The sequence below is a fragment of the Leuresthes tenuis genome, unplaced genomic scaffold (assembly GCF_036924035.1).
Source record: "Leuresthes tenuis unplaced genomic scaffold, fLeuTen1.0.hap1 SCAF_15, whole genome shotgun sequence".
NCBI lineage: Eukaryota > Metazoa > Chordata > Actinopteri > Atheriniformes > Atherinopsidae > Leuresthes > Leuresthes tenuis.
Window position 1 is genome coordinate 16,108,978 of NW_027325369.1, and position 18,113 is coordinate 16,127,090.

The 18,113-nt window shown below is 42.7% G+C and overlaps 1 protein-coding gene across 2 annotated transcripts in view; it reads right to left on the reverse strand.

The window, feature by feature from the left end:
* slc25a21 (solute carrier family 25 member 21) overlaps window positions 1-18,113 on the reverse strand; it is a 79,603-nt gene that overhangs the window by 15,114 nt on the left and 46,376 nt on the right. For both annotated transcript variants that reach the window (XM_072365081.1, XM_072365080.1), the window contains 2 exons: window positions 12,551-12,599; window positions 88-171 (listed from right to left, as the gene is read on the reverse strand). In XM_072365081.1, the coding sequence (XP_072221182.1) occupies window positions 88-171; window positions 12,551-12,599 (133 nt within the window). The remainder of the gene's footprint in view (window positions 1-87; window positions 172-12,550; window positions 12,600-18,113) is intronic.

Here is an 18,113-nt window from a genome sequence, read left to right on the forward strand (position 1 = left end):
TCCCAGATCCTCCTTAGAAACTGAACGCATCAGTTTTTTTTTCTTTTTTTACTTTGTCCATAACCTTTTTCTAAGTGTAGAACTCACCCTTCGTTGCGGAAGATAGTCCGGAAGCAATCTCCCAGGCTCTTGTAGCTCGCTGGGTCAGAAGCTCCTCTCTGGATTTGGAACCTGCAACGACACAGTTTTTATTAAAACTTCAAGCATTTTGACCCAGAGCTTCTACCCTTTACGGGGCTTTTACCATAGGTATGTTTTTGTTACCTCAAAGTACTTTGCACGCGTGTGTAAAATACACTCTGAGCAGATTCAATGTTATCATTAATGAGCTCATTTCCTTCTTTATTTTCTTCCTCTCTCCCTTTCATCTGCTTTTTTTCCTTCTCTCCAAAGATGAGAGGCTCCTAACACTAGGTCCCCCTCAGCACAGGGGAGAACTCAAACATTTATTTAACCCAACCGATCCAATTAGCCACCCAACACCCCAGGACCGGGCCTTCTGCAGCAAGCTTCTCGGCAACTAACATGCCATTAAGCCAATTGTAACTGCTCTTCGGTTACGTGTAAATTTTTAATGTGATGGGGCTAGTCGAGGGCGTTTTTTTGTTGTATGGCAAACACGCAGGTACTTACCTAATAAAGGCTGGTGAGATGTGTGTACATTTTTCACACGAGAGACAAGTTAGAGATGAAAAAAGAAATCTGTCTATAAGACGTAAAGATAATATAAGAAATCAAATTGTATTTTGTGTCTCGGACTTCAATCCCAAAAATGAAAGAGTAGCAACATAATTACTTCACTGACTGATTAAAAAAAAGGAAATAAAAGCAGTGTTTAATGTGGTAACAATGTGTGACAGTCGATAACTTAAAATTATAATAATTTTTCTACTAACAAAGAAAAGTCAGCAAGTCTGAGGAATAAAAAACGAAGTAAAGCGTATAAGAGGTAATGGGACAAGAGAAAGATTCCCTCCTCATATGGCTTCAACTGGCAGGTCACAAGGTCAGCAGTAAGTCGTCCATGCGGGTGCCTGATGGGGCCATAAAGAGCCCCCGGGTTTCAGTGGAGGGGGAGTTTAGTGGGGTGAGCGGCCTTTCATATCGCTAACAGATTAACATCTTAGAGGGGTGTCCCTCAAATCCTATTTGGCGGATTCCCAAATAGCTTGTAACTCGTTCCTGAAAACCAGTTAACACAGCATAATAAATAGATGTCTGACACCATATTAAAGAGAAGAAGAAAAGAGGGACCCAAGGTATGAGGGGATGGTGAAAGAAGGGATATGGGAGGGAGGGCAAAGACCCAGAAGATTTAAGACTACTGGGGCTTGTAAACAAATTCAAATCTGACTTAATTAAAGTCATATGATGGCAGGGTCGAAGATGGAAGGCACGCTGTCCCCAGTCTCCCCCTGCCTCTTTTTGCTCTCCCTGCTTCGACCCAAACCGGCTCTGAGAAAGTGGGGTTGGCAGGGCCGTGGTCCGGTTCCAGCCCCCTGACTCCACTTGTGACCTTGGGGTCAACTCATTTCCTCATGGCCCTCTTCTACCCTGCCATAAAAGCCAAGGACCAAACAGAAAGGCCCAGGGAGTAGGAGATAATAGGGAGGAGTAGAAGAAGTTGTGGCAGCGGGGAAACTATCAGGCCCCTGGCTAGGAAGTTGCTAATGTTGCTTTTTCATGGCAACAAACAGTGGAAAATAAGACTCAAAGCTTCTGTCAATATAGAATGAATGTCCTGTTTGTGGTACGTTTACAGAAAAATGGCTCTAGTTTCCATTTACAAGGCCTTAGCGAGCAAGAAGATATACTGGTGGGACGAAGAAGAACGAGAGCTATCCCCTATACGACTCTGGCAGATTCACTTGGCCTTGGACTCTGCCAGGCAGATCATAAACTCTACAAACAGAGGACCCATGGAAAACCCTGGGGCTTCTTTAAAATGCAAAGCTTGGAGCATATCATTCAATCATCAGTGAAAGCAAATGGAGATACAGTAAATTCAGAAGCGATGAGATCTGTGAGTTCATCAAGACTCCCCCTCTCCCGCTTTTCCCCCTCACCCACATCCTGCTCTGCCTGTATTTGAGCTTTACAGGCCCAGAGCTGCCCAGGTGAGGGTGAGGCCAAGGGCAGGCTGGTGCTTCTGCGAACAAGACAAGCACTCTGGGGTAAATAATCCTAAAGACCCCGTCCATCTGACCTCCAGTGCCTATAAAAGAACAAATTCTAGGCATCCACAAAGAAGTCAAAAAGGTAAATTAGGGCAGAGTGGCAGGCAAGAGCCCCAGTCTTTGTATTTTTATGGACAGCAGCAGAGTGTCTGAGGGCCTTCTGTGGCCAGGCCTGCTCCCAGACTCTGGCAGTAATGGGCTTGAACCAGCGACTGACAAGATGAGCTGTCACCTCAGTGAGGCTGAGATGTTGAGGTGAGGCTAAATAATGATCTTGTTTTAAAAAATGCCTATGGGAACGGCTAGGTGGGTTACTAGGTTGATCAAAAGGCAGAAGCTTGATGGGCCAACTTGTAAAAGGGCAGGTCATGCTTTTTAGGAGATCTCTTAAAAATATGGCCTATTAAATGAAGAGTATTCCCTCAGCAACATTTAGAGCAAGGCAGTTTTGATGACTTGCTCTATGTAAAGTTTAGGGTCTAAGAGGAATGATGTGAATGTGAAGCCCTGCTTACAGTTACTCAGACAAATTAAAAAAAGAAACTTTTAAAAAAGACAAGCGATCAACTCATTTACAGGATATTTCCAGTTATCTAATCAAGCATAATATTTTCTAAATTGTGCAATTTTTTCCAAGTATGACTTTTTTTTTTTACGATTTCTGTGTCTGTGCACATTTGGACCAGGCGATAGAGCGAAAAACATTTAATCCTTAATTCCCTGTACGAAGGCCAAGAACTTTGACAAAAACAGAGAGATAATTGGAAAAAAGAGAAGCTGAAACACTGGGGCAGCAATGAAAGTAGAGCAATATCTCATGTTAGATCTGAAGTGCATAAGACAATCCAGAAGGAAACATAAAGAGGAAATCTATCTTTTACAACCAGACAGTTAATTTTAATGAGCAGGATCATAAAGATGGTAAAAGTCCATTGAATTGGTACATGAGGTTAAGACCACTTTTCCGGTCTAAATGATCCAACATGGCACGAATCCACCGATTGTGACTGTAGCCATTCAATCTTGCTTTAGAGTGTAACTGAAGGATCCTCTGTGGACTGCATGGTTACTTGAGTTTATGAATCACGATTGTTGACTGCAGCGCTGTCTGACTTCTACCGAGTAAAAAGTGTGTTCGTTTTTTTTTTTTTTTTTTCCCAAAAAAAGCATAAAACAATGAGTATGGAATAAGTTCTTCTCTAAGAGCAAGAAACATGAGCAAAGAAAGCAAGAACAAATTAATTGAACGCATGACAAGAGTATTGAATCAAAAAGTGTTTAAGTGTGACAAGAAGAGGCTAATAAAGGCAGACCTCAGGAGGAAGGCATAGGGAAAAAAAGTCAGAGAAAAAGAAGCAAGATGGGAGCAGAGGGGAAGTTATAAACTTTTGGTGCTTGTGACACGACAGGCTGTCAGAGCTTGGCCTGGGCCAGGCCAGGTTGGATTTCATCCTCGCCAACCCAGTCTGGCAAAGCCCAGACTATGGAGCACACACCGTGGCGTGGATAGAGATGTTACTGTTGCTGTTAAAAGGGCTATGACATCCCTCAGCCTTTCTGGATTCTTCCTCACACCAATAAAACTGATTCCTCTGATTCCCTATATGGTGATGTTGGGACCAGTTTGCTGGTCCAGATGTCTGCTCATATACTATGACCCCTGTGACCTGCGATCAGACTGTGTTACTGGAGAAGAGCAGGAAAAGAGCAGCATAAAGCAGCACAGGGAAAGACTGGGCAGAGCCACTCTATTACTGATACTCAGATGTTTTGAGCATTAGAAACAAGTTGACTGACAGATCACCCTGTATGTTCAGAAAGGACTTTAACAAATTCACAAAGCCATTAACGCAGATGTTGGTCAGATACGTGGAAAAAATGAGCAGTCTAACCATCATTTCCAGTAAGTGGTTGGATAACAGAAAACATTTCTAGGGTAATTAATCTGGGGTGTTTTAGCCTCTGCCAAAAGCTGTTAACCTAAATTATGGTGCAGAATTGGTGCAAAGTTTGAGAAGCAGTTTTAATTATGGCATGACAACAAGAGAAAAACAGTAAAAATCTCTTCCTGTAGTTGGGCAAGAACACATCAAAAACAACATTTTATGTTTTTTTCAGAAAAAAAATTAAAAAATCAATAACATTTCTCCAGTAGCGACACAACAAGAAGACTAATCCCCAATTTTCCATACTTAGAAAACATAGAAATCAAAGCATGAACAAAATGCCATGACAGACGATCTCGAGCCAGATGAGGTGCAGGTGATGTGACCTGGTCAGATGCTGAAGTTGGACAGCGACAGAAGCTGCCACTTTGATGTGAGGAAATGCTGTAGGACTCTGGAGACTCCCCTGACAGCAGGCTACCACTGGCTATAACACAGTGCGCTCCAGACTGAAGACAACTGCCCTGCATGTGTCCAGAGAGACACCCGAGAGGCACTATTACCACACTGCCCTGTCCTGACTCAGTCCTAACCCAGAACTCTGTTAAAAGGTGTCAATAACACAATCACACACATGCTAAAAACAAATGTCCCTTTATTGTTTTCTTAACTGGAATCACACCATATCCATGTTATCTTTTTATTAAACATTTGTCACAATCATCAAGTTAGAATCCATCATCCGGCCAGACATGGGGGAAAAGGGATCTAAAAGAAGCCCACTGTGACTGTCTGTCTTTCTCCATTTTCACTCAGCATCTCTGCGTCATAACAAAATGTGTAGCAGCTATATTGGTCTATGCATTTTTATTTCATAACAGAAGGTGCTAAATTGTGTAACGGGAACTTCTGATGAAAAATCAGACAATTAAGGCAACCAGGACACCAGGCAGTGCTGCCCAACTGCTGGAAACCTTATTGGGGAACTGACAGGCAAAGAGATGGGCAGATGCTCCACAGGCCAGACCTCCATGATGTTTGGAGGATGTGACAGGTCTGCTGGGCCTGGCACCGTCTTAGTAAACGAATATTTTTGGGGACGGAGCAGGTCCAGGAGTAAAAGCTACCAGCCACCACAGGTTCAGCCTGTGGGCAAACAGAGTAGTCGAGTGCTGAAAGCAAAGCACTGCCAAGTCCAGCTACACCAACCCAGCATACATGGCCATTTTTAAATGACTAATTTAAGCGCACTTAGAAAAAACAGCAGGTGGGATATATGACTCACACCAGCATTTTCATATGAAAGCAAATGTCATTTTCAGGTTTTTCCTTCAACAAGCCACAAAACCCTCGACTGCATATTCGAGAAAAAAGTATGAAAACTGCTTTTTCACCTCTTAAATATGTTCAGTAAATACACTTCAAACTTTTGTCTGTTCCTTGTTGGGTTTAGGCGGTAATAATTAGGTAAGGGTTAGAAACCAAACGTGGTTAGGTAATAATATATTATTTATTGCAATACAACCCGTTTACACCATGGATGCCACTTTTCAAATTCACACGAAGTGGCTCTCACAACCTCTAGAGATCATGCAACTACAGTTTGCATAGTCTAAAGGCTCTATGAGGTTGTATTTGAGCTTGTATTTACCGACACAAGCACTTACAACTAACCATGAAAAGCAATTCATTGTACCAGAACTTAACAACTCTTGGTAAACAAGTGTGTAAATAATGTGAGCCACAGTGGCGCCATTCATGTGGTTTGCATGCATATATAATATTTCAAAAAGTAGCAACACCAAAAGTTTACTGTGTAGATATTCAACTTGATATTTTTCCTCTACATATGTTACTTTAAATATTCCGAGTCCTTCGGCTCAGGCTGAAAAGAAGACTAACCATTTTACGGCTGAGGTGTTTGGAGAGTATTATGCTCACCACGCAATCCAAACGGGTGAGAAAATCCCAATAATGAGCTACAAATGTGAGCGGCAGCTCGTGCTAGCGAATGTTTGCTCAATAGCTGCCGACTCCAGGCCGAAATGCAAGATGGTCCATGTTGACCGGTGTTGTGTACAGCTTCTCTGTACAACTTTTGGTGAGGACAAAAGGAATTTACAAATAAAAATCCAGGAATATGGCAACTGTAAAACTGCACTGTGAAAAAAAAAAAAGAAATTACAATTAAAAAACGCAACATTGGAATAAACATTTAATGGGACCTTCCTCCTGCCATGCACCACCTGTCCAGCAGATTTGATGAAAGTTGGATTTGTTACCGTCAGTTTCTGCCCTGGAAGTGGAATTATGGATCCAGAAAGTTCAGATATATGAACACGACCAAGCGAAAGTCAATCAGCATTGGACCGGGCAAAGTTGAGGAGCTATGAAAGAAGGACCTGCTGCAGAGTCCCTGTGCTGGCCTCGGCACCTTGACAAAAGGAATCTGAAAGACTGAAGTATGACGGCAGACGAAAACCCGCAGCAGAGATTTTGACCGCTGTTGTGCTGAGACCACGTTGAGCCTTTAAGTGCCTGTCTAACACTTGAGTATCATCTGGAGTATTATCACAAGTGCATCAACAAAGGAGTAGAAGACCATAGTTAAGTTTCAGGCACTGGGTTAAAAACCAACCACCTTTACTTAGACTATATTAATGATTTAAAGAGAGATGTTACCCACTGACCAAAGATTTGTGCCATCAGAAACAACCAGCTTTGGTCCCGTATGGCTCAAGAACAGAGCTGCAGCATTTTTGGCCTAGTTAGGAGCTGTCTTTAGGTCGGAAAAAGGGCGATGGAGGTAGGCTAGAGGATGTAGAAATACATGTAAGTTTTGAGATGGGGCAGCGGGGGGGCAGCACTGTGGTTGGAGCACAGTCAGGGTCTAGTGAAATCAAATGCTTCTACTCTGTAATTAGTGTACAGGAATGTACTGGAATGTGAACCCCTTCAATGATAATGATTACAGGTGCTCCATAATCACACTGATGTGCACATCTGCTTTTTATGTATACCTCTATCTATAGCAAAAATGTCCATCTCCATAGTAATCCATTTGTGACAAGTTACATGTCGAACATCTGTGACTAACTACAACAACATCTGTCACAACATTAAAAGTAATGGGTTCGAGTTTTTAAAGTTTATCTTTCTGGCATTTGTCTTTATTAGATACCCAACAAGAGAAGGTGAAAATAAATGGCCAATGCAATTACATGGTATCCACAATAAGCCTCTTTTACAGGCGCGTTTCGTTAACCTGATGGAAATCTAACATCTCTGGCCGTAGTTTCAGTCTAAGCCACATAACACTCTTTGGGAAAAACGGTTGTACTAAACAATACAAGCGCGTACACATTTCACCATTGCTGAAAAACTTAAGACGTGCACATGTGGGTCTAAATCCTTCTCCGATGCAATGTTTCATTTTCTGTCCTTTTTGATTTTCTTATATCAAATAGTTCAAAGAAAACAAACGTGAATCATAAGAAAATCATTATCAAACATCAAAATACATTATTATACCCTCACATTGAATGAAGGCAGCATCCAACATTATATTCTAAGGCAATTCTCTCTCTCTTTTAAATCCTTAATAGTGACTGTCCTGCCCTGTTTTAAGGACATAGGGTCTCATTTTTTGCATCACCTATAAACACACTGTATAATTTGAGCCAAACTATGGGCCTTTTCAAACAGTGTTCCACTATATTGGCACAAAAAAAGACGTTCTTTCGCCATTGTCTGCCTGTGCTTTACTAAATGGAAGTGTTGCATTATGTCAGCATGGGTTTTCTAGTGATAAGTGAATGGATGGTATCAAAAGGGCTTCTGTTTGGGGTACCTAAATCTAACCCAGTAAATGCGGTGCATAGACCCAAAAAAATATTCATGAAAACAAACAAATGATAACATTTTTTTTAAAAAGAGTTGTTGCCAGCATGAATATTGGCCGATCCTCCCATTTTCTATATTACAACCTGCACTGAGCTGAAACTACGATGTAATATCTATGATAATATATGTCGGAATTCCATATAGTGGCTTACTGGGTTAACGTGTAGGTAGACAATAAATATTCGAAATCTGTCAGGAGAGTTGGTCTAGCCAAACTATTTTTTGCATGATTAAAACTGAGTAATCACTCAAGAGAGTTTGACTGGAAAGCAAAGAGATCCCATCTAATCCTGCCAAAAATACTCTGCACAGCAGAAAAAAAAAAAAAAAAGCTGCTCTCCGCCTCATGAACTAGACCCACAACTTGCTCATTCTGGGGCAATGCAGCAACACGCTGACTGAGCTCAGTTTATCCTGCATGTGCACTGGGCATGTGTTTGTCTTAAGACTGAGAGTAAAGTCTTGCCCTGAAGTCTCACATTGCCGGGGGGGATTAGGAGCCAGTTTGACTGCCGATGACCTGCCTGCTCCTTTACAAGGAAAAGATCAGCTATCAGGCTGTTCCTGCTTTGTGCCCTGCTGTTTGAGGGGTGTGTTAGGGATTCCTCTTTAAGTGCACATGGGTTCACCAAGCAGTTGGGGGTAAACAGAGGAGGAGGTGGGACGGGAGTGAAGTCTTTCGCACATCCTCAGTGCCGTCACACTTCCCTAAAGAAGAGTGAACGTCATCGGTCAAAGCACTCATCAAAGATCCCTTCCAAACCCGCACCACCCCCATCAACGGGCTCACACTGTCATGCGTGCTGTGACTAAACAGAGGTAGTATTACCATGGGCACTGCTGTGAGCAAGGGCCAGAGCCAGGTTTTTCCAATCAGGCCTGAAACATGCTACTGGCAGGCTTAGTGGTAAGCAGTGACAGCCATGTCATACAACACAATTTACAGAATTGCACAATTCAATACATATTTTTTTTTCCCCAAACACATGCACAACTGGGTTTTAAAACTAAACATTGCATAATCACTCAACAAACTAGAAGTTCTGAAGAAAACAAGACGGCTCAAAACAATGGATTCGGCATTATTTAGGAGGCAGTTATGTAATAAAGTTTATGCTAACAAAGCAGAGGCCGAATCAACCACAGGTAAACTGAGATGGCTGCTGAAAAACTGAAACCGCGGACGAATGCTAAAACAGAAGGCACAGGTCATATTTAGTGGGAGGAGTTAAATCTGGAGGAAGTCTGGAAAAAGGAAATTGAAAAGGAGAACGCAGCGAGACGGTGTGGGTGCAGCGGGTGAGCAGAGGCAGGAAAGAAGTGGCTCGCTCAAGAAAATACGCTTTTGGGTTCGACTGCTGCAAACACCAGCTCTGTGGAAACTGAAAAACGTTTACTGGCACAGAAGAGGCAGACACAGACATGAAAAGGGCGTGGCCTCCGTCTCCGGGAGGAAGCAAAAGAGTTGATGGGACGCTTCTTTCAGACGTGCGAGTATGTTTGCGCATGCATGTTTATAAGGGTGGAGCTCCATGTAACAGGATCTCAACATGAAGGGAAATGCAGGCTCACTGCAGCTCTCTAATGAGAAGGGGAACCTGATCAGAGTCAGATGGGCAGCCCCGAGCACACAACCCCCTGCAGAAAGTGCCGCCCGACACCCTTTGTTACCTCCAAGTGAGCTGAGACCAGCCCATGAACCATGTAACTAGGTGGTTTCCAGGTTAATGAAAAGCTGTAACTCGGGTCCCACTGTCTTTCTCTGCTAAAATGACGTCCGCCTTTCCTTCCAACACCATACCACCATCACCCCCTTACATCTTCACCCCCACATTCCCACCCGTACCAAGGAAAGGGGTGTCAGGGTCAGGGCTAATTAACTGTTTACTCCGTGTGAAGTATGCTACATTTAAATTTCGGGTTCATAATTATCGAGACTGATTCGCAATGAGACGTATGTTTTAATGTCCTATTTCACCTTAATAATTGGTTTGAATGTATTAAAAACATAAAAAGGAAGAACTGTCTCAGTTGTAGATGTGCAACTGTTGTCCTAAAACTAAGTTCACACAGGAAAAGCCGATTCTGGCTCAAAACATCTCTCCAACATGCCTTGCATGCTTTATTTCTGGAACCATTTAGCCTATTATGCCTTTATCTAAATTGATGTACACTGCTCTGGACCTCAGTGTGTGTGTGTGTGTGTGTGTTCTCAGTAGTTATTTCTATCATTCTAAAGAGAAAAGGCTTGAGTGCTGGGACTGTTATATTTGGACAAAAACGAGCATCATTCACCATTTTCTGCAATCCATCAAAATAGAAATTAATTAGCAGGAGCCACCCACCACAAGTGAAGTCTACACTACAGCCCGTTCCGTTACGAGCCGGAAAAACAACTCTCAAACAAGTCACAGATCCTCCACAACGTCATTCCTTGCACAGCTACGAAATGTGATTCCGTTTTGTGCTCAAGTCAAAAATGTACGTCTGACTCTCTCTCTCTGTGACGAAAGTGGTTGTAAGTCAAACTGATTGAAGGCGGGCTCTGCAGGAGACCCTCAGATGTAAGATAGATGTACTTGTTAGCAAAAGAGAATAACAGGGGTCATGGCTTGACTGGTCAGTGAGCACACCACGGAGAGCCAAAGTGCAACAACAAAGGCAAAAAATATGCACTGCAAGTCATCTGAGAAGACTTTCACTTTTATATCCCATATCTAACACAATGTTCAGTGTGGTTGAGTCAAATATTTGCTGCCATTAGCCCAAAGTGTTTTCCCTGTCAGCATTTTTAATAGATGTCCTGAGCTTATACGTTTGTCATCCTAGATGTACTTTCCCTCTCTACTTTACAAATAGCTCCAAACATGGTGTTATCAATCATTTTGAATCTGTGGAACTCAGCTATTCATTCATTTGGCCAAAGCTGTTGCCCTGGAGTACGAAACTGTATTTGTTTAAAGGGAAAAGCTGCCAAGTGATTCTGACATATCTTGAATACATAACAGCAGGATTCGGCTACAAGTGGCCAGCTACTGCTGCTAAATCACAGCACCCTCCTGCTCGCCTATAAACAGGAGAGAGATTAGTAATCATTCGCTTATAAGCAGGTACGCGTTTTGTCAAGTTTACCTTTCCAGAAATTAATGAAAAAAAAAAAAGGAAAAGGGGAAAGAAAAAAAAACCCTTTGATTCTATGTTGGTGGAAAAAAGTAAATTCACTCCAGTTGCTGTTCAATTTGGACCGGTGGACATTAAAGCAGGAGCCAGTGCCTAATAAGAGCCATGCCTGAGAGAGAAACACACACAGAGAGCAAGAGAGAGAAACCCAGCGGAGGTGTGTCTGTGTCTCGGCTCCAAGGTTCCTGCTAATAGATTTCAGCTCCCTCAGTGTCCCAATTAGCTAGTATGTATGCTTGGTTTATGAAATCATTTGTGGATATTAAGTGTGTGAACATTCATGTCCACTATGCATGCATACTTGCACATGATTTATGTTTTCATTTGTGCTCTTGTTGTTCAAAGTAGCAACCGCCTGTTGTTTAGCCACATCACATTTTCAGGTTTATTCTAATTAGCGGCTTCAGACAAACTATTCAGGGTTTACATGAAAAAAAAAAACTTCTACCCCCCCATCCCCCCAATGAGCCAAGACCAAAAGGAATCAACTTACCAAGACTCGTTTCCAGCAACAAAACGCCTATCAGCATAAACACATGGCGACACAAACAGAAAACAGATAAACCTGTCCAGTTTTAGAGCAGATTTTACCACTTCTTAAGGAAGAGCATTACAAAGAAAACACCGAGTGCACTTTTAACCCTGACCCCGTGTGAGGACGGACAGGCAGAGCCCAAGACTTACCTGTAATAAACCCCACAGCTTCCACACGTGACCATAAATCACACTATGCGCCTTCAAAGTATCAAATATCGACTAATACAGCACCAGTCACCCTCGGCTTTTATCCCCGCGTTTCCCCTTCTGTGTTCTGGTGGTGGCACTGCCTTTAAAGTGCAACCATCTCACTTTTCTTTTCTTTTTAAAGGCACGCCGGCCAATTTATTTACCAAGAAACTGCTGCCGTAAATGACAGAAAAAGCGGTACAATTTACTGACAAGTAGTGAATGGGGCAGGGGGGCCCAGAACGAAGCCAGAGGTCTTGGCTGGCCCTGTGAAAGACTATAAAGCTTTAGTAGTAGCCCACGACCTGTTTATGGCTGGCTGAGACACTGTGGTGCGGGGCTCCTGATCACTCGGCAACTCCACACAGCTGCCGTTCTTGCATAACACGCAAAGAGGAGATGGTCACGGAAAACAAGCCATTAGACACAAAGAGCGCATTTAATGGCGCTTGATTTACTCTGCGGGGCCTCGTCAGACTGCACGTCGTTCCAGAAAAGAAGCAAAAGGCTCGATTCTTTCGTTGATTCTGTCATTTAAAAAGTATGAAACGCCCAAGGTTAACAGTGTGCAAAGAATGAATGGTCAAATAATAAAACCCTGATTTATGAAAGGGCTGTAGGCTACAACGGATTTCCTATATCTCTGGCAAACGTAGAAGAAAAGCATGAGTGGCTTACCTCGTCTTCACCACATCAAGGGGATGCATCAAGCAGATCTCCACCAGACCTAACAACAAAAAAAAAAACACACACATGAAAAGTCATCCTAATAATCTAATCACCGTGGCTTTTCAGGACAGTTCGAGAATATTTTCTGCTATCGATAAAGGTCGAGTCACAGTTGTCTCAGACACTGCAGATAGTTTTAGACCCGTCCCGTCTTTAGTCCTCCGTGTTTCCCGTTTCATCAGGACCCGCCGCACACCACGCTGAGAGATTCCAAACATTTGGCTTATAGCTCAAGCCAATCTGTGTCACCAAACAAAAAACATGTTCCTCTGGAAATGGTCTGAACTGAAAATTAATAGAAAAAAAGCAGAAACATTGCTTTTTTTTAATGTCCATTTTTTTACATTCACCCAAAAATGCCTTAAAACACACTGTAAAAGTAACTGGATCCTTGAGTGAAATGTTCCCTTTTATTCTGAAGTAAGGCCACTGCCCTTTTTGTTTCTACCAAATGGTTGAGAAAGGTGGCCGACAGACGCACCAGCAAGCATTTCACAGAATCTCATCCTTCTGCCTCATTTTAATGTCAAAAGCATCGGTTTTTCTGAGCGCGATGCTCCTCGTGCCATCTTTGCAAGAATGTGTTTTTTAACGAGTGATCCAGCATGATTCTTTCCAAACATCATTCAGACCATAATTTCAAACATTTTGAAGCCACCGACCATGTCATGTATGCAAACCCAGTACATCAGAGAATGTGTCAGCAGCTGGAGAATCAATGCAGTTGGGCGATCATTCAGAGACTCTGAGGTTTCACACACACGCTAACTATGTGCATCTGTGTTGAAAAGCCACCGCTCTGGCACGGAGGCCTTCTGACTCAATCCGTTTCTTTTTTTTTTTTAACTCGTGATTCTCGCTGCACCTCTTCACTGGTGCTCTGAGGGCTTCCCTTGCAGATTCCACCGTGTGTGTACACAGCTGCTGTGCAATATGGGGTCTTTGCTAATTTGCTCAATTAAACATATTGTCTATAAAAGAGTGTGTCTTCTGGGGTTTTTCCAGGGAAGTAATTATCAGGCGAAATACCACAGGAAAAATGACTTTGTCTACAGTTGCATCTTAATGTACGAATGGGAAAACCGAGAACTACTGAACCAGGACTACAAGTGGCCAAGAGTCAAACAAAATTCCATCTGTCACGGCTCAGTTGAGCTGCCTTTGGTTGTTAATGATACTGTGCTGAAAAAGTAAATACAAGGCTGCATTGGAACGATCATTTTCTGGCCTTGCTATTAATAGCCCTGAAGAAGAAGCTCGTCAAATCTGTCACTAGGTAATTGGATTACTCGATGAAGCCAAACCTGTCGGCTTGCTCGTTCAGCCCATGCAAACATGGAAAAGGTGGGGCGGTGACTGAACATGCTTGTGGAGGAAGCGTGGAGTCCGGGGAAAAGGCAGGAAAACAAAAAAAAATATCTTAAAATCACCTATATTACTTTGCATAGTTGAATGTGACAAGTGACAATAAAACAGTGAAAACACACACAAATCTGCTCTGTGTACATCGAATATTTCTTTACAGACAGGTCACAACTATCCGATCATTTAAAAGATTAGTGTTACAACAGTTTGCTCTCAGTGTGATGGTAATTTATTGACTGGTGCCATTTAGAAGTCTTAACTTTCTAACCTGTCATTTATCCCCAATTGCAACAGGAGCTTCTGAGCCTTCTGAAACGTCATAAATATAAACATGAATCTACACATCTGGATGTATAGAGAGCAACAACATTTTCTTTTTATGGGAGAATGTGTGCGTCTCGCTCAGTTGGAGAGTGGGCAGGTATTAAATGAGATTCTGACAACACTACGCACACATTCACATCACAGGAGAAAAACAGATCCGTGGCCAAACCAAAGCAGTAGAAAGAAATCTAGCTTCTCAAAAGCAAATGAACACTCCCAGAAAATGCCTAAAATTAGCCTAAGCACTTCACACAAGCTACACTTAAATCGTTTTGCATCTTTTTGTACAAATATTAAAGCATACGTGTAGATAGTAACATCTCCAAATTTACAATAAAGCTGCTCTCTTCATTTATCTAAACACGTCAGAAATTGCGACTGACAGATGTGTCAACTTGCGGTTGCTTAAATCATTTCCAGACTCTCAATCTGCTCTGATGAAATCATGATTTCCCTGATAACCGTAGCGTTATCTGACAAAAAGCTGGAGCCGATCCCAGCTGTCACTGGGCGGGGGGGGGGGTGAGACCAACAAGACAAACAACAACCACGCACTCAAGTCAGACTCACCAATTACACCCAACATGCATATTTTTGGGAGGTGGGAGGAAGCCGGAGTGCCCAGAGAGAACCACGCATCCACGGGGGAGAACATGCAAACTCCATACAGCCAAACCTAACCTTTCAGTCAACACAGTGTCTGTAAACCTCGAAATACTTCCCTGAAATAATTCACTCTCAGTTTTGGGCCTCATTGTGAACCTCAGGTTCCGTACTGCCATTAACTTACAGGAGAAATGTAACATTAGTTAACACTGTACACTGAACGACAGCTCAATTCACATCCAGCAGTCTGCTTCAGTGTGTTCCAGCGTGTAGTTCTCAGGCTGTCAGAATTTCTAGGTGAAGTGCTTGCAAACCATCTCCCTAAATAAGATCAATCAAAATGCGAGGCAAATGACAACCAGCGTTGTGCGCAGTGATCCATCTCCAAGATGTCAGTTGCGAAAGGAAAAAGAGTGATGAAAAGCGCAAATGCCAAGCCCTTGTGTTTATCTGAGAAGCTATCTGACACCCTCCCAGACATGACACCTTAAGAACAGCTGATGGCAGATGAGATGACAGGCCGTAGGAGGCTGAAGGAAAAACTAAAACACTAAAGTTTAACTCTATAATCCCAGCCTGACCTTTGTGTGGCATGGTGCTCGGCAGTTTGTGGGGTTTCCTGGCACTTCATAAAAGAAAATAAATAAATAAAAAGCAAAAAGGGTGACAGACAACTGCTGACAGACTGAGAAAACTAACCTGACGCTGCCATAAAATCGATCTAATAAGCCTATTTCTAGAGATGTTCGGACATGATGACATTTCCAAAATTCTCCTCCCGTATTCATGACGTGTGATGGTTTGATGCAATGGAAAGCCTCCAGTGTGTCATTTATACTGGTCCTATGAGGACACATGATCGACTGCCTGCACCACTGAGAGGCAGCTTCTCCCTAAGCCGTGCCCCAGCTCATCCCACTCTTCAACTCCAGCTGTCAGCACATGCTACTGTTTAATCATAGAGCGCAGCAGTAGTGAACCCAGGCACTCTTGAGAGCACTTCACACCCCTCCGTAGCCTCCCTCTGATGCAGTTACAGAGCATGCTGAGGGCTCACAGACGGGACGATGCCACAAAGTTTCTAAGTTGAGCCCTTTTCCTATTCCACTTCCTCAGTCTGGCTGCAGCGGCTCCTGCAGGCACGCACCCCTCGCAGCTGTGAGGAGAGGCGTAATGTTACAGCGACGTGCCATCTGGTCAACGTTTACGGTGTTTCTACGCATCAGTGGGTAACGTACTGGGAGACTCAATTTTTAGAAGGCTCTTTTGTCTCTGAGCCACAATGGTAATGACAGAGCTTGTCATCCACCGCGTTGCAGACAGACACTCTCACAGAAAGGCTAATCGCAAGGGGCTGTCTGGAGAATCGTCATCAAGCACACCTTTACATACACACTACAGCACTCCTTTTAGGCACAAATGCATCCTACGCCAACAAGGGCAGTGGAAACAGATCAGCTGCAAGATTACAGCGATTTGGTCTATTTTTCTATATTATTCTATTCTCTATTTAACTGACAACATATATTTTTCACAGACAACTAAAAACTGCAGAGAGCTGGTATCATATGCTGGATTTAAAACAGGTAAAACATTGACTTTTTGTCTCGCATAAGGAGACCAAATAGCTGACACAGTGAAATCAGGCATCATAAGTGCTGAATCAATGATATGTGCTGAAATGTGCAAGTCTCTGGGGCCAAACCAAAGAGTAGCTTCAACGGTAGCACCAGCAGCCCCGCTGCCTGATTGACAAGCCATTCCAGGTTGTCTGATAAGTTGTCGTCCACAGAGAGAAGATCATACATCATGCAGATGAGATGATTATCTGCGTTGGTTTTGCCTCTGGAATGTGCGCAGTTTAGCTCCCACGCAAAAGTGAGAAAGAAAAACAATACAGCACCAGGGAGTGATTGCTCAATGGGTGCAGGTGTCATCCATCATGCCGAGACACACACTGAATGACTGTAATTCCCAGCAGCCACAGGGAGAAGGTCACTGCCACAGGAAGCGGGACTCACCCGAGCAAATGGACGAATACATGAGAGACGCACTGCCTCGTCATTTCACACGCTTTCTTGGCCCGGTAATAGCGCTGATGACGGCTTACACACGGTCCTCTCTATCGTGTCAACCTAGTTTTGTGGATTCCTCTCAGAAAAATACTGCAGAAAAGAATCAGCAACGCTGGATCGCTGGTCGTTTCAAAATGACAAATCAGATGAACAGATTGCCTTGAGCTGATGACACAGACAACGTGAACAGTTTCCAAACCATACAGCTAATTGTTTTCCAAAACAGCATAAGTCTTGGTTCATTAGAGAAAACCGCAGCCTGTCCAGCAGTTTTCAAGGTGTACGGCGAGACACGGGCGTGTCATGATGACAAATATTCACCTCACAGGCCTGTTCTGGTCTTGACAAAGAGCTCCTGACTGAACCTGCAGGTAATAGCTCGTGCCTCCATGTCCTCCATTAATACTTTTCACAACACATCTGATCAGGAATGCTAAACAAACCCTGTGAGGCGATGCACCCACTGCAGTTTGTGAACAGAGCAGAGATGATATCCATCAGCAGCATCGCACGGCGTTCTGATTGGAAAAATCTGATTAATTTCAGGTTCTTTCAAAGCTCAGGCAGGCGAAGAATGAAGAATGTCGCGTGACAAATAGTTGTTTTATTTGATTGCAAAGGCCAACATTTTACAAAATCTTCAAACATTTTTTGTCACGTTCAATTCGAGCCTATCCAGCTCCATTTTTCTGATACATCTGTTGTTATTTTACAATAATTAAAACCAACGATGACAAATTACACTCAAATTGCAAGGTGTAAATATCAGAAGTGAGTGAAATAAATGTAACATAAAAGTATACAAATGATATAAGGGCCATTCGACTCGGGTAACACAAATATTTTATACTGTAGTTACCATGAAAGTATGAAAATACAACAAGGAAACAGCAGATGTAACAATTCCAAATCGATTACAGTAACATTTAAATGAAGTATAAACCAGTTTCATACATCAGTGAAATTAATTTAGTGCAGAACCAGTGATAAAAGCTTAAAATAATTAAAAAAAAGAAAACTATTTCAACTCTAAGATCTAACCAAATAATTCTGTAAGAACTGACATTGTTTGCAAAAGAAAACACACAAACACGATCCTGGAACATCTGATAGAAGACCGAGGAGGAGGAAAAAGTGACAGG